At 40.6% G+C, this 13,774-nt stretch overlaps 1 protein-coding gene across 3 annotated transcripts in view; it reads right to left on the reverse strand.

Moving 5' to 3' along the window:
- Nucleotides 1–723: 723 nt before the first annotated feature.
- The window catches only part of LOC120535801 (NADPH oxidase activator 1-like), a 48,177-nt gene continuing 35,126 nt past the window's right edge, over nt 724–13,774 (reverse strand). The window contains exons 12-15 of one of the 3 annotated variants that reach the window (XM_039763884.1): nt 4,574–4,740; nt 4,308–4,413; nt 1,750–1,873; nt 724–1,533 (exon numbers count right to left, since the gene is read on the reverse strand). In XM_039763884.1, the coding sequence (XP_039619818.1) occupies nt 1,418–1,533; nt 1,750–1,873; nt 4,308–4,413; nt 4,574–4,740 (513 nt within the window). In that variant the 3' untranslated portion in view covers nt 724–1,417. Of the gene's footprint in view, nt 1,534–1,749; nt 1,874–4,307; nt 4,414–4,573; nt 4,744–13,774 lie in introns of all 3 variants that reach the window. The other 2 variants (XM_039763883.1, XM_039763885.1) reach the window with 2 other exon arrangements.

Below are 13,774 nucleotides of genomic sequence, written 5' to 3' on the forward strand. Positions count from 1 at the left end.
AAATTTGGACAAATTCTTTCTACCAATCACATATCAATTGAAATGTTATTATTTCAGTCTTAATCTGCTTAATCACCTGGATGCTTAAATATGGTGGTCTGTTTCATGATAGGGGTCGTTCACATAAACATTAATGTATAATGTCAGCGTAGTTGCATTTCTATGGCTTAATAACTAAAAGGGTCACAACTTTGATATTCAGTACTGAATATATTATGTCTCTGAAGCCTAGTAGGAAATCAGAATTGTCACTACTCCAGCTGGGTTTAATTCCTGTTTTGCATCCAGTGTTGCAGGCTAGGCTTGTGCTCCCCTTGGTCTTTTAATTGAATAACAAAAGTTCTGGAAATTATTTTATGGCTTGTTGGCAATTATCATTCTCGCTACTCCATCCAGAGGGGATTTTGTCTTTGTCTTATTCCATCAGAATGTTCTGCAGATCTCCAGCACTGGAATGAGCTGGTATACAAAATGAATGAATAAATGAATAATAAGTTTCTATAAATTTATTTTATAGCTTCTAAATTTCCTTAAAGGAAACAACATTTTCTACAAGGATGGTAGTTAATGTAATTCCACTAATACGATTGACTGATTAACTATCAGACTGAAGTGCTGGGATTACAGAAAGTCATATTTATCAGAAATCCAGACTAATTCATGTAGAAGACCCAACACCTAATCCTGTCCCACAAAAGCAAACATAGAGTCAAGAGATAATAGTTGTAATAATCTGATTCATTAGTACAGATAAAGAAACAAATTTGCATGAAAACTACACAATATTTTGAGTACAGGATACTGCAAGCAACGTGACCATCAGATGGCTTCAGTGAAGAAGAATGATTGGAAGAGAACAACTTCAGCATAGAGGTTATATCTTAATATTGGAGGAAGTGTAGCAACATGACAGTGTAGCAGTTACCACTGCTGCCTCACAGCTCCTAGGTTCACATCACTGTCTATGTGGAGTCCATTTTCTCCCTGTATCAATGTGAGTGCTTCAGTTATCTCCCACACTCCAAACATGCATAAGTTGGGTAATTGCCACATGGCATTGGCCCAGTGTCTGTGAATATGCCCTGCTGAGGGTTGTTCCCTTGTTGCACACAAAGCTATCAGAATGGAGTTCTTCCCCTTGCCACTCTGTATTTGACTGGGGAAATGAATGATTGTTGCACATGAAAATAAAATATATTAGGAGTAAAAAAAACAGCTTCACTCAACTCAATATTTATTGAGTGTGGTGCCTAGAAAGGACTACTGAATTACTGCACTTTAGGTCTCCTTCAAATCCCTTCCAGTATTTTAATAGCCTGCCATGATGTATATTTTGTTGCTGTGGTGGGCTGCCCTACTGGGTAGCTTTAAGCTCAGTCATTGTCACTTTCAGGTGACAGTTCTGACTAGCTAGAGCTCACACAGCAGGGCTCTCTGTCTCATTGTTTGTGATTTCAGCATCCTTGGTAACAAAGCATCTTGGAAAGATTCCCACATGCCCAGCGATATGTCCCTCCAGCCAGTCTTCATTTACTGTGGGAACAAGCATAGAAGATTAATTAGCTGAACTGCTATGCACCAGTGAATGTAGGTAGGCTATGCTAAGTCCAAAGTCCCCCAGAGAGTCCTGGCATTCTAAATCAACTCTCAGTGTGTAAATGTTCACAAAGACCTCCTCCCCTCTCTTCACTAAACAAAAACCCAGTCAACCAGAACCATCATCTTCTCCCTGCTGTCCACTCCTTGTACCTTCAGATAGGATGTCGATGATGTCTCCTTTAATGAAGTCTAAATCTTCAGGCCCTTGTCCAGAATAGTCATAGAGTGCCTCAGCTTGATAGAGCACTTTCCGACCAGAGAGGGCTTCATTATGCTAAAATAGAATACATAAATACTCAGAAGGAGCAATGCCTTCAAACTATATTGAAAGTACACACAAGTCCCAGGATGCTAGGTTAGTAGCTGAGAGGCTTATTGGTTTAGCTCCTTAACTCCTGATCTATCAGCCGTGATATTTAAATTCATGACAGCATGGCGCCATAATGGCTAGTACAGTTCAAGGGACCCTGGTTTGACTCCCAGCCTGATTACTTTCTGTGTTAATGTGTTGGCATTTCTTAGGGTACCTTGGGTTCCTCCCACAATCCAAAGACATGCATTTTTGCTTACCTAATAACAAGTGAGTGAGTGTGAATTGTGTTCATATGTGTGCTTTGTTGTTTGGAATGGTTTTCAACACTGTTAGGATTTTACAGTATATGAACTGATTTGTGTGGGTGATGAAGATGGTTGTTGATGAGGATGAGACTGAATTCAACCTGAACAAAATATGGCACTGTGACAGAAACACCATAGGACAAAGAGCCACAGTGGAGGCGTCAAGGCAGCATGGGGGTTAACATAACAATGTGTGCAGCAGTATCAGAAAATTATATTATCCACAGTGTTTCGTCTTACTGACTTTTTAAATGGCCTATATGATGCTCTCATTCCTTAGAATGATATAGTCGTGGTAAGGCCAGACTTGCCTAATTATGTGGTAATTAGAGGCAATTTCAAATTTCACCACCTCAATGTACCAAGAGTGTGGTTTATAGCCTACCAAGAAATGTTGATGGAGTTTCTGCTATCCCATTCACTTTTTCTAAACCAAAATGAGTACATTTTTTCAGTGTGGAGTTGTAAGCTGTATAATCATAAGCCCCACAATCAAGTCTCCTTACTGGAAGCAATGGACGCTGCTTTGTTAGGACATATTAGATGAGGATAGCAGAGACATGCCAGAAGGTTTTCAATGCCTTACAAGGTAAAACATCTGATGAAATCTTGTGGTCCAACAGAAAAGAGAGAGTTAATGACCAGTTAACTTTGAGCCTGGGAAAGGCACTATATAAATAAAATGTATTATTATTACTATTATTATTTTATCATTATTAATCTTGATGTTACATCAGAATTTTAGTTTTACTTCATATTGTATTTTGTTCATACTGTAATCAGGACTGCCTTTGCCACTTTTTGTTACAATCCTAAAATGAACATTTGTTACAATTTCACACTTGCTTTTCATTTTCACTGCACTCAGATATATGAATACTGTTATACAATAAACATGTTTTTCTGATTTATGTGGTTTGAACAATATTCTGCATTCTCAGGAACACCACATGGCATGTCCAGTTGTGATTCAAGTACTTAGCATTATTTGTTTCAGCATTTACACAATAAACTGAGAGTGCTATCCATTTGGAAACAGTTTGATGGTGATTGACTGACTATGTGTGGTTTGACATTTAGTATTTATATCTGAGTGCTTTAGCTTCTTTTGAATAGGAGGTATAGTGCTGATAGAAATGCTTCTACTATTTTGAGAACTGCATTTAAGAATTTGAGAATAACATTAGTGTTTTGAGAACTGCATCTAAGTGATTAAGAAAAACTGTAAAAAGGAACCAACACAACTACCCAAGAGAAGCTTTTCAATTTCAATTCCAATAAACACTTTAGTAGAAAGAATACTAAGTAATAAAATTTTGTATTATGAAATCAGTCAGAGATTTATTGCATTAATTGATATTTCATTACCAATTTACTGTAATAAAATCTGCACAAAAAACATGCTGCAAATATGGTGGCATCTTTGACTTTCTCCAGCTATGCCTTGCAGGACATTTTCATAGAATATCAGGACAATATATGTAATATATCAGGATATATGCATAAATATTAATAGAAGATGAACTCACCGTATGTCAAATATTCACAAGTATTGTGAATTTTAAACCGTAATTTGCTTTCTAAACAAGCGATACTGATTCAAAATGGAAATAAAATAACTTTTATCCATAACTGATACATGAATGTTAAGAAATTACCAAAAAGATTTCCCAAAAACTGTGAAGACTTCTGATTTTGCTCCCACTTGTAATATTTAAAAGTGGTGTTGGTGTGAACTAGTGGATTGAGTGCTTATGCTATACTGATGGGTAGTTGTCATTATTAATTTGTTATCAATATGGTTTGTCTGATCACTGACAAAGTACAACTATTTTTTGAGTGCAAGTAGGCAAAGTACAAAAAAATTCAATCATCCAAAACTAAGGGGGTGAGATAGTTCAATTGAGCGGACAATGCTTCTTTAACTGTCCTCCCTCAGCTGTGGCACTAGGCCTGCACCACTCAAGTGACTGATCAAAGTTTTCTTCACAGCTTTGTTCCTTCTGTGCCCTGCTACACTTATATATTTAGAATGAAATCAAAAGAGTAGAGCAACCAGAAAATGGTCTTCATCACAGCACATCACTCACCTGACACATAACAACAATCTTGCCCCCCTCAATATTTGCCCATAATTCCTTGAGGTCGGCCTCAGCAGTAACAGGTTTCCATTCCAGGCTTTCCATCTCTCTTACTCTGGAAGAAAGAGAAAATATTGAATAATAGAGCAGGAGATTGGTGATTCATTCCTTTTTGGTTTTCAGATGTGTAAATTGCTTCTTCCATTACTTACTCTGACTGACTCCCTCATTACCTTATTAAGCTTTTAGTGACATAAATTACATCCTTTCTGTACCTGAACTGCAGTCGCTCCAGCTGCTGCTGTAGCTTTTTCTTGATCCTGTCTTGCAGTTCACCATAGCTGGATCTTGTATGGATTCGAAATTCCATTTTGCTGGTGTAGTGGACCTCCATCAGTAGGGCATCATTTCTCTGTGTGCCAATTTCAAGGACATCCTGCTCCTGCTGAAAATCAATTCAGAAGTAACAGTCAGTCAGACATTTTTGAACTCTGATATGGGGAATGTGACCCCCTCCGCAAAAGGGACTCCCATAAATTACAGAAGCCATGTCTATAAGACTATTGCGAAGATGTTAACCTCAGAATGCCTTTTTCATCTATGCAGGTGCAGGGCTGTGGAGTCAAAGTCAAAGTCATGGAATATAAGCCGTGGAGTCGGAGTCATGGCATTGGGGTCGGAATCAAATCAATTATTGGGTCACCCGAAGTTGGAGTCAGAAAAAAATGTGCTCTGACTAAATGTAAATTATAATGTAATATGTTAAAATTTCCAATTTCAAATATATTACTTTGAGTAAGATATTTTTTGCCTAGCCTTTTGACAAAATACAGCCTATTTTTTTAATTTGGAAGTTTTTGCTTTTGATTAATATTACTCAATGTTTGTAACTTCTTCAATAAAATATTTTAAAAATCCACTATGGCACTGCTATAGTCCTTTAACACACACTTTAACAGCTTAGGGTGGTGCTTAGGGTGGTAAAATGATGATCCACGTTGGCAGTGATGAAATGTTTTGTATAATGCATGTTACGTGCTTTCAGTCAATATGGTAAATATACAAGTTATGGTGGGTGGCTGGAATTCTTTCCTGGCCAGCACGTCCAGAGTGTGGAAGGACCGGGGGAGAGTATTTTCAGGGGAGTTCAACCCTTTTGGAACTTGTGGCCACCACCAGGGCGCACGTGGACTTTTCCAGGGCCTTATTTGGCCACACTTCTATCACACTCAGAAGTGTGGCCGGAAGAAGCTCGTTGGGCACCTGGAATCTTTCCGAGTGCCCTATAAAAAGGTCCAGTCCCCACCATTCAATGGCCAGAATCGGGAGGAAAAGGACAAAACCTGAGGAGGAGTGGAGGGAGAAGGACTGGTGGCAAAAAGGAACTGTGTATTGGTGTGTTGGTGCTGGTGATTGTGCACTTTAAAACTGTAAATAAACCGGGTGTTTTGTTGAACCTGTGCTGTCTGTGTGTGTCCGGGTTAAGGCAGTTGTATGTGCTCTGGTAGCTCACAAAGTCTAATTACAAATAGATGAGTCAATGGTACCATAAATTGAGGCATTACAGGCAGCCAATTCCACAACCCTGTGCAGGTGAATAACGCGGAACAGATATAGCTCAGTTTCTTTCTTGGGTGATATAGCTTAATAGCTCAGTCCAACCAGCCCAATAGCAAATGAGCAAAATGTGCAGTTAATTATGTAAAAGAAATCGAAGCTGCGTCTTTTCAGGTTCCCAAAATCGAGCAACAACTGAGTTGGCAAGATAGGATCCAGCATGAGTTAAACACGTAACAAAATACATTTTTCAGGCCAATAAAGCTTGTTTTAAAAAGGTACAGTGAACATTTAATAAGAAACAAATCATGAAAATTCACATGAATAAAAGGCAAAAAAGAAAAAAATCTCTTCTTCAAACTTACTTCAGTTGCGTTCTATACTTAATGGTTGTGTTATGGCAGCACGGTGGCACAGTGGTAGCGCTGCTGCCTCGCAGTAAGGAGACCTGGGTTCCAGAGGCGGCCTTAGGAGTACGCGGGGCCTTGGGCGAATGTCATATGCGGGGCCGAGAGCCATAAGTGTAGGCTATATATAAGGTGACCATTCATCCCCATTTTCCGGGGACAGTCCCCTTTTTCGGACAACTGTCCCCACTGAGAAACATGTCCCCGTTTTGTCCCCGGTTTAAGATTTCGTCCCTGGTTTTGAACTGGTTCACTTTTTTGAATGTATCTCATTTCCTCGATAATTTGAACTTGGCGCGCGTGCGCGGTGTTTTGACGGAGGTTATGGTTTACCGCATCCTGCAACTTTGGCGAGAAATCACGTGATAAGCTTTCGCTTTGTACTCTGTAGTGTTTAGAGACTGTAGTCTATACCCCCCCATGTCCCTGGATTGGGCCAAAAAATTCTGGTCACCTTACTATATACTGTACCACCATGCTCACGGGCTTGTCCGCCTCTAATGCTGTTATTATTGTTAAAAAACATGGTGCCTTATGTAGGCACCATTGTCCGTTTCATTACATTACATATTGTAATCTGGGCCGGTTCTAGACAGGCATATTAAGGGGGCAGACAGAAATGTGAAGGGGGCACATGGTGGCGATGGAGGTGGGAAAGGGGTGGTGTGGTGGTGGGGGTGCTCTGGATCACTGTTTTTGTCATGTCATTGGATTGCACTTTCTCAGGCCTCTACCCTAAGACCTGTCCAACTTGGGTGTCCCACCTGAAGGCTAAGCTTCTGCTGGTGTAGCTCTTAGGGTCACTGAGGCACGCAAACCTCCTGACCACAATAAGGTGGCAATCCCTCAAGAGGAAAACTGAAAAATAAAACAACAAAAAATAAAATAAAATATTCCTCATCAGATTATAACAACTAAAAACATGACATTTACCTTAATTGGATGGCCTATATCAAATATATTCAAACCCAACAATAACACTTCTCACTATTGCCAATATTAACAAAACTAAAAAGGGTAGGCCAAGTCATAAAAAAAAAATAAAAAGTCTTGAAAAATAAAACTGAAAAATAGAATAAAAAAATAAATAAATAATGAATAAAATAAAATATCCATCCAGATCTTTACAACCAACAATATAAATTGTATCTGAATTGGATGGCCTAATTCTCAAATAAATTTGCAAAATAAAGTAAGAGTAAAATAAGACCTCTCAATATATCCTAAATTTACAAAACTAAAAAGGGTTGGCATAGTAATTAAAAAAAAAATTCACCATGTCTTTTCCTACAATTCTCAAACTAATTTGTAGAACACAACAGATTTAGAACTGAACATTTGAACTGCTTTCTTTTTTTTTTGTCTTGTTTGTTTTGCATTAACTGGACTCTCTGTTTGTAACTGAACAGCTCCACTCTCCTTTCTCCTCAATCCACTCTACAACAACAGTCTCCTGTTTCCCTTTGCAAAAACTCTTACAAATTCATCCATATCCAAGTTATTTTTTATGGACTTCTCATGGGCCAAGATCACCAAATTCCTCTTTCTTTTATGTAACATGGTACGACGATAGGGGGTTAGGACCCGTGACAAAGTGGAGAAGGAACTCTCACACGATGCTGAAGACACACCAATTACCAGGGCTGTTACACACAATTTATGCAACTCAGGAAAGGCTTCCTTGTACTCCTGCAGGAGTTTACACACAGTGGACAGGTCTGTTTCCTTTAAACATTTTTTGAGCAGCATCTGTTTTGCCAAAAGAACTTCATTTTTCAGACTTACAACATCTGCTACAGTGCCAGCCATCACAGCCAGAGGGTGCAACAGGCTGGGATCTAGAAATGCGCTAGATTTGGGTGCAAGACTAAATATGGCTCTCATCAGGTCAATATTCTTGTGTGAAAATCTAGTTTCCATTTCTGAAATGGCCCTTTCAAGGATGTTGAGCAGGGATCTTTTCAGAAACTGATGGGGGAAATGGTAGGGTCACCAAAGTCTGTATGGCCCAAAGTTGAGAGCACAACACTTTGACCCAGGTGTTTGCTCATTGTTCTCCTTCTCTTTGTTGGATGTGACTTTTCCTCATCAGGAGATGACACTCCCCAACAGTCATCCTCACGGATGTTTTTTAAGGAGTCCAGTGCTGCACTAACAACCTCAGAAGCACTGCACAGATCAACTGACTGAGACTGTAGAATAGCATTTGCTGGTTTCAAGACACCAAGCACCCGCACTGGGAACTTTCCAATCTCAAAGAAGTGATGCCTCTTAATTTGGCATAGCAGGCCTGATGCCTCGGTACACAGGTCAACTGCAGCATCATCATCCTCTGTCATCTCAGATAGGATACTAAGGATTTGTTCTTGATTGTCCACAGTGCACCTTGTCACCTCATAGTGGCTTGTCCATCTGATCTCAAGCAGCCTTTTTAGACAAGGTGCATCATGTTTATTGAGCACATAGTGGTGGTGAAAAAAGTTGTAAAGTGAACTAGATAGGCTAAAAAATCTTTTGCACACGGCTCACTCTGCATGGCATGCACAGCCACTAAGTGCAGTTGGTGGTTGTAGCAGTAGATGTATAGGACATATCTGTCAAGCGTCTTTTGGAGCAGAGCTTGTACACCACCTCTAACCCCACTCATCACAGAAGCCCCATCATAACACTGGTTAAGTATACTGTCAGCACTGTAGCCAGCATCAGAAAGGTGTAACAGCATCTCAGAGGTGATGTACTCTGCATCAAGTTGTTACAAGTCAAGCAACCCAATAAGATGCTCCTCTGGCATGGAATTTCTGACAAACCGTATTATCACAGACACATTTTCCACATTGCACCTATCCCTGGTCCCATCACTTTTGAGGCAAAACCCTGCAGAATCAGCACTTTCATATTTTTTCCTGACTTCTCCAAGCACCATGTCAGCCAGTGTTTGGATAATTTCATTTTGGATATCCTTAGATGTGTATTTTACATTTTTTGGGACACTCTTAGCAATGCTTGCTAGCTTCTCATCCTTCTCTAAGGTATATTCCATCAGTTTTAGAAAAATACCTGAAGCAATGTCATCATCATTACCCGCTGCATCATGTCTCAAGGTTTCTGCCGTCCCAAGGAGTCCCAACTCATTTACACAGATAAACCTTTCAGCACTACCAATACTCTTGACATAGTAATGTTTTTTTTCAAGTTGTGTTTTACCAGCCAACATTGAATCCACAGTCCCCCCTGTGGCCTCTCTGCTTTTATGCTCAGTCCAGATGGTTGAAGCATGCACATGGTTGTGGCTGGACACATGCCTCTGTAGCCCCTTGTCTCGATCAAGTGCTGCTTCCAGTTGTTAAAACCAGTTAAGGTAAAAACTACATCCCTCTCATTAACAGTGCTGCCATATTTCCGACAGGGGAAACAGAAGCATGAGTCCCACACAACAGAGTACTCCAGCCATGGTCGTGTGCGGTACCAGGCAGGATTGAATGATCTTAATGTTGTACCACCAAATACACGTTTGGGGTAACTACCCAGTATTGGCTGGGATGGTGTATTGCCATTTAAGTCACTGGGTAGCTGAGCGGGTTGCTTTGGGGCAGCAATTGTTGGCAGAGGTACAGGAGAACCAGTGCCTGTTGATGCCACAGGAGTAGACATGCCTGCTGATGTCTCTGATGTACCAGCAGCAGCATCATTGCTACTGCTATTGGTACTAGCAGGGGCAGCCCCACACTTTTTAAAAGCTTGGAAAAAAGGATGCATCTCACAGCATTAACTTTCCCTTTGTGAGCTGCTGGAAGCTGGGTGGAAAGTGAATAATCTTTACTAAAATCGCTGGGAATACATCAGTATATGAAACGAGAAAACTGTTGAGTGCAGAGTTGAAGCTGAGGCGGGGCTTTGTGTTGGATCTGACGGACAGACACAGGTCCTCCAGTTGGCTCTATGCAGCAGACACAGTGGTGCTTGAGGAAAAGAGAAAGAAACACTTCTCTACCAGACTGAAACTGTGAGAACAATGGACTAGTCCCCCATTAACTGTACAAATATAGATGTATTTTTTAGTTGTTGTTAATTATATCACGAGTCGATATGATGTTGACGACAGAGACTTGCTGCTTCCTCAAAGCCTCCCGCTGTTGCGCAACTCATTTTGCTCTGCTCTGCCTACTTAGAAACCTGACACCGGGTCATTTGCATACTAACAGTGATTGGATGTTTAGCTGGGGGGAGGGTGAGTGGGGGATCTCTACGGAGTGCTGTGTGAGCTGCGGACAAACAGTGCACGGAAGGAAAGAGCGAACAAGAGGTGAAACCTATCATCTCATTTGTGCCTTTTCCAGTGGATTTTTCAGCTACTGTAGTAAATCTTGTCCATATTCAGTTTGTGGGCAATCTATTATTTTCTTTCTCAACTTCTAAAAGTTTAATTTAAGGGGGCAGGACGTTTGTTTAAGGGGGTATTGCCCCCTCTTGCCCCAGCATACAGCCGGCCCCGATTGTAATTGTTCTTATATTGGTTTAGTGGCCTTTAACCAACTTAATTAATGATTCAGAAACATTTTGCACGCAAAATTAACAAACTAGATAACAGTCGTTTCTGCCGAACCCGCTGGATTTGGCAAATTTATTTAATTATGGAGAACCAGTAATTTATACTTGTAATAAAGCGAACACTTACCAAACAGCTGCTTTGACAGTCACAGATGGAAGTCAACTTTTCTGGCTTTTGGCTAAGCAAAATCGTTGATAAGATCCTCGTAGTCCAATGTTGAGGCAAGTTCCTTTTCAATTGACAAAATAGCTAAACTGCACAGTCTGCTTTGCGTCATTGTTGATCGTAGATAATTTTTTATAAGTTTCAACTTTAAAAAGCTTCTTTCCACGCTCGCAATGGTCACAGGAATTGTCAACATAATTCTCTACACAATAACAAACTTGGGAAATGAATCTCGAATAGGCCAAATTTACCAAAGACACTCTTGAGCTGTATTGATGTTATCAGGAAGCATTTCTCAAAAAATCTTCAATTCTTCGCACAAGTCAATTCCGTCCAAATCTCGTGAGTCATCTGCGCGTAACATGTTGTCCAAATCCATGCAGCACTTTAACAAATCATCGTCGTTCAATGCCCGCAAACTCTTCAAGTTGTACTGAAATCCAAAGATTGAGAGCTTTCTTGGTTATTGGTATAGATGCCGGGAAAGGCTTCTAAAGTAACAAGAAATCCACCACGTACCGTATTTCAGTCAATAACGGATTTGAATGTCTTGCAGAGGCCCCGCATATTTGTATGATGAGCTGACGGTGACAAAAGAATCTCCTAACGGGGAGTCCCCCTCAGGCGCGGGGCCTGTGGCAATTGCCCTAGTCGCCACCCCCAAAGGCCGCCTCTGTGGGTTCGCTTCCCAGGTCCTCCGTGTGTGGAGTGTGCATGTTCTTCCCGTGTCTGTGTGGGTTTCCTCCGGGTGCTCTGGTTTTGGTAGTCATGCAGGTTAGGTGCACTGGCGATCCTAAATTGTCCCTAATGTGTGCTGGGTCTTTGTGTGTTCCCTCCGGTGGCCTGGCGCCCTGCCCAGAATTTGTTGCTGACTTGCACCCTGTGCTGGCTGGGATTGGCTCCAGCAGACCCCCATGACCCTGTGATATAGTGGGTTGGAAAATGAAAGACTGACTGCTGTATATGGGTGCATTTTACAGCCAGATGCAGAGCTGTCACAGTGTTCATGGTTGTGTTATGTCTCTATGGCAAACTTACATAGGCTTCACTTAGTACATTAAGTACATTCTATATATACAGCACATTCTATACGGTTTGAAACTGTTTGCCCTCCATGCCTTACCAACTGCAAGGCAGATAATTAAACTGCGAATAATCTGTAGTCAGAGGGACAAGAAATAATTAGAATATTCCATTTATAGTGTAGCATGTGTAGGTTATAATAGGATCTTCCTTAGACTATGCATTAATATATAAGCATTATATAACTAAGAACATACTTCTATCAATTTAACATAATCTAAATAAGTAACAAATGGCCCATACAGAAATGATGGAGCAGATCTTACAATTTAAACCTCTAACACTACTGTGAAAACAGAAGCTTTTCCATTCAGATGTCTATCTGGAATTTATCCTAATAAACATCTGACTTGACACAGGTACCTGGTGAGCTGTGCAATGAAGAGATGAGGAGAGCAATACACAGCCGGGATGCCTCAATGCTGGGAGGACCTGGGAAGCAAGCGTGGTCCTGCGGAGTGCTGGTGCCTAGGACTCCCACAGGGCTTCATGGGAGTTGAAGTTTCGTGCAGCCCTGTTGGGATTTGTGGGTACGCCATACCCGGAAATGTTGCCAAAATTAAGTCAACAAGCACCTGGATCACTTCCGGGTGCCTTATGTAAGGGGCCAGAAAACACTACTCAGGGAGTCACAGTAGGAAAGAGGAGGACAAAGAGAAAAGAACATAGAAAAAGAATATTGTGCTGTGCTGGTGCTTGGGACTGCGGTGTTGTGCTTGTGGGAGACAGGAAAGACGTTTTCCACAAGGGAAAAAAGAAAATAAAAAATGTGTGCTTTTACAAGTGTGCCTTCTGTATTGTCTGTGTTGGGTTGGGTGGCTGGTATGCCCCCTACTGGCGTCACAACAGATAAAGCAATTAAGGACATCTGCAGCACACGGAGAGTTTTAAATATGAAAACTCTTCATAAAGAAAGGAGAGGTGTGAGACCCAAAAATGAGTCTATCGTCTAAGGTGGAGCATACAGGTAAGCACAAAGTAGTACAGTAAGTGATTGACTGAGCAAATGAGCCAAATACTTAATAAATGAGTGAGCAAGAAATTTAATAAATAACAAAATGAATGAGTGAGTGAGTGATTGAGTAAGTGAGTGAACAGAAACTAGCAAGCACTAGTACAAAAGCAAAAGTAGAGTCATGTCTGTTTGTGTTAATATAGAGAACCACTTTTTGTCATACGTAACCCAGGCAGTCACAGCAGTCACATTATTTGACAAACCAGTAACCATGCACTGATAAAAGCTAAGTACTGTAGCTGCTGTTCCAAAATCATTGAGGCTGGTATGTCCAGTTTTAATGGGAAGAATTCAAAATGCAGTGAAAAGGATTCCATTTCAATTATATTTCTCACACAAATGGGTAAAATCCATTGAAAATATCAAATGACTAAGACACTTTAAGTGATTAACTCTCCAAAGACCTACATTTTCTTTAGAGAGCAGAGGTAATTTTGAACAATTGCCTCTTGTCAAACCTAAAAAAGGTAAGACTGGGTACAAAGTGAAAGACTTTGAATGTGAGTTGCCTTCTGAAAGGAAAGGAACGTACTGAATTTGCGCTGCTTACTTCTGTGCTTTTGGTGTTCTTCTCTGAAGTGTGAAAGCTCCCAACTCTCCTAACTGTAAAATGGAAAGAAATTGAGACTGCTTAACGGACTTGAGGATAAAGGTATATTTTAACATTAAGGGAGCCTTGGATTGACTTTTCAAGTGACAT

This window comes from Polypterus senegalus, chromosome 9 (genome assembly GCF_016835505.1).
Source record: "Polypterus senegalus isolate Bchr_013 chromosome 9, ASM1683550v1, whole genome shotgun sequence".
NCBI classification, from domain to species: domain Eukaryota; kingdom Metazoa; phylum Chordata; class Cladistia; order Polypteriformes; family Polypteridae; genus Polypterus; species Polypterus senegalus.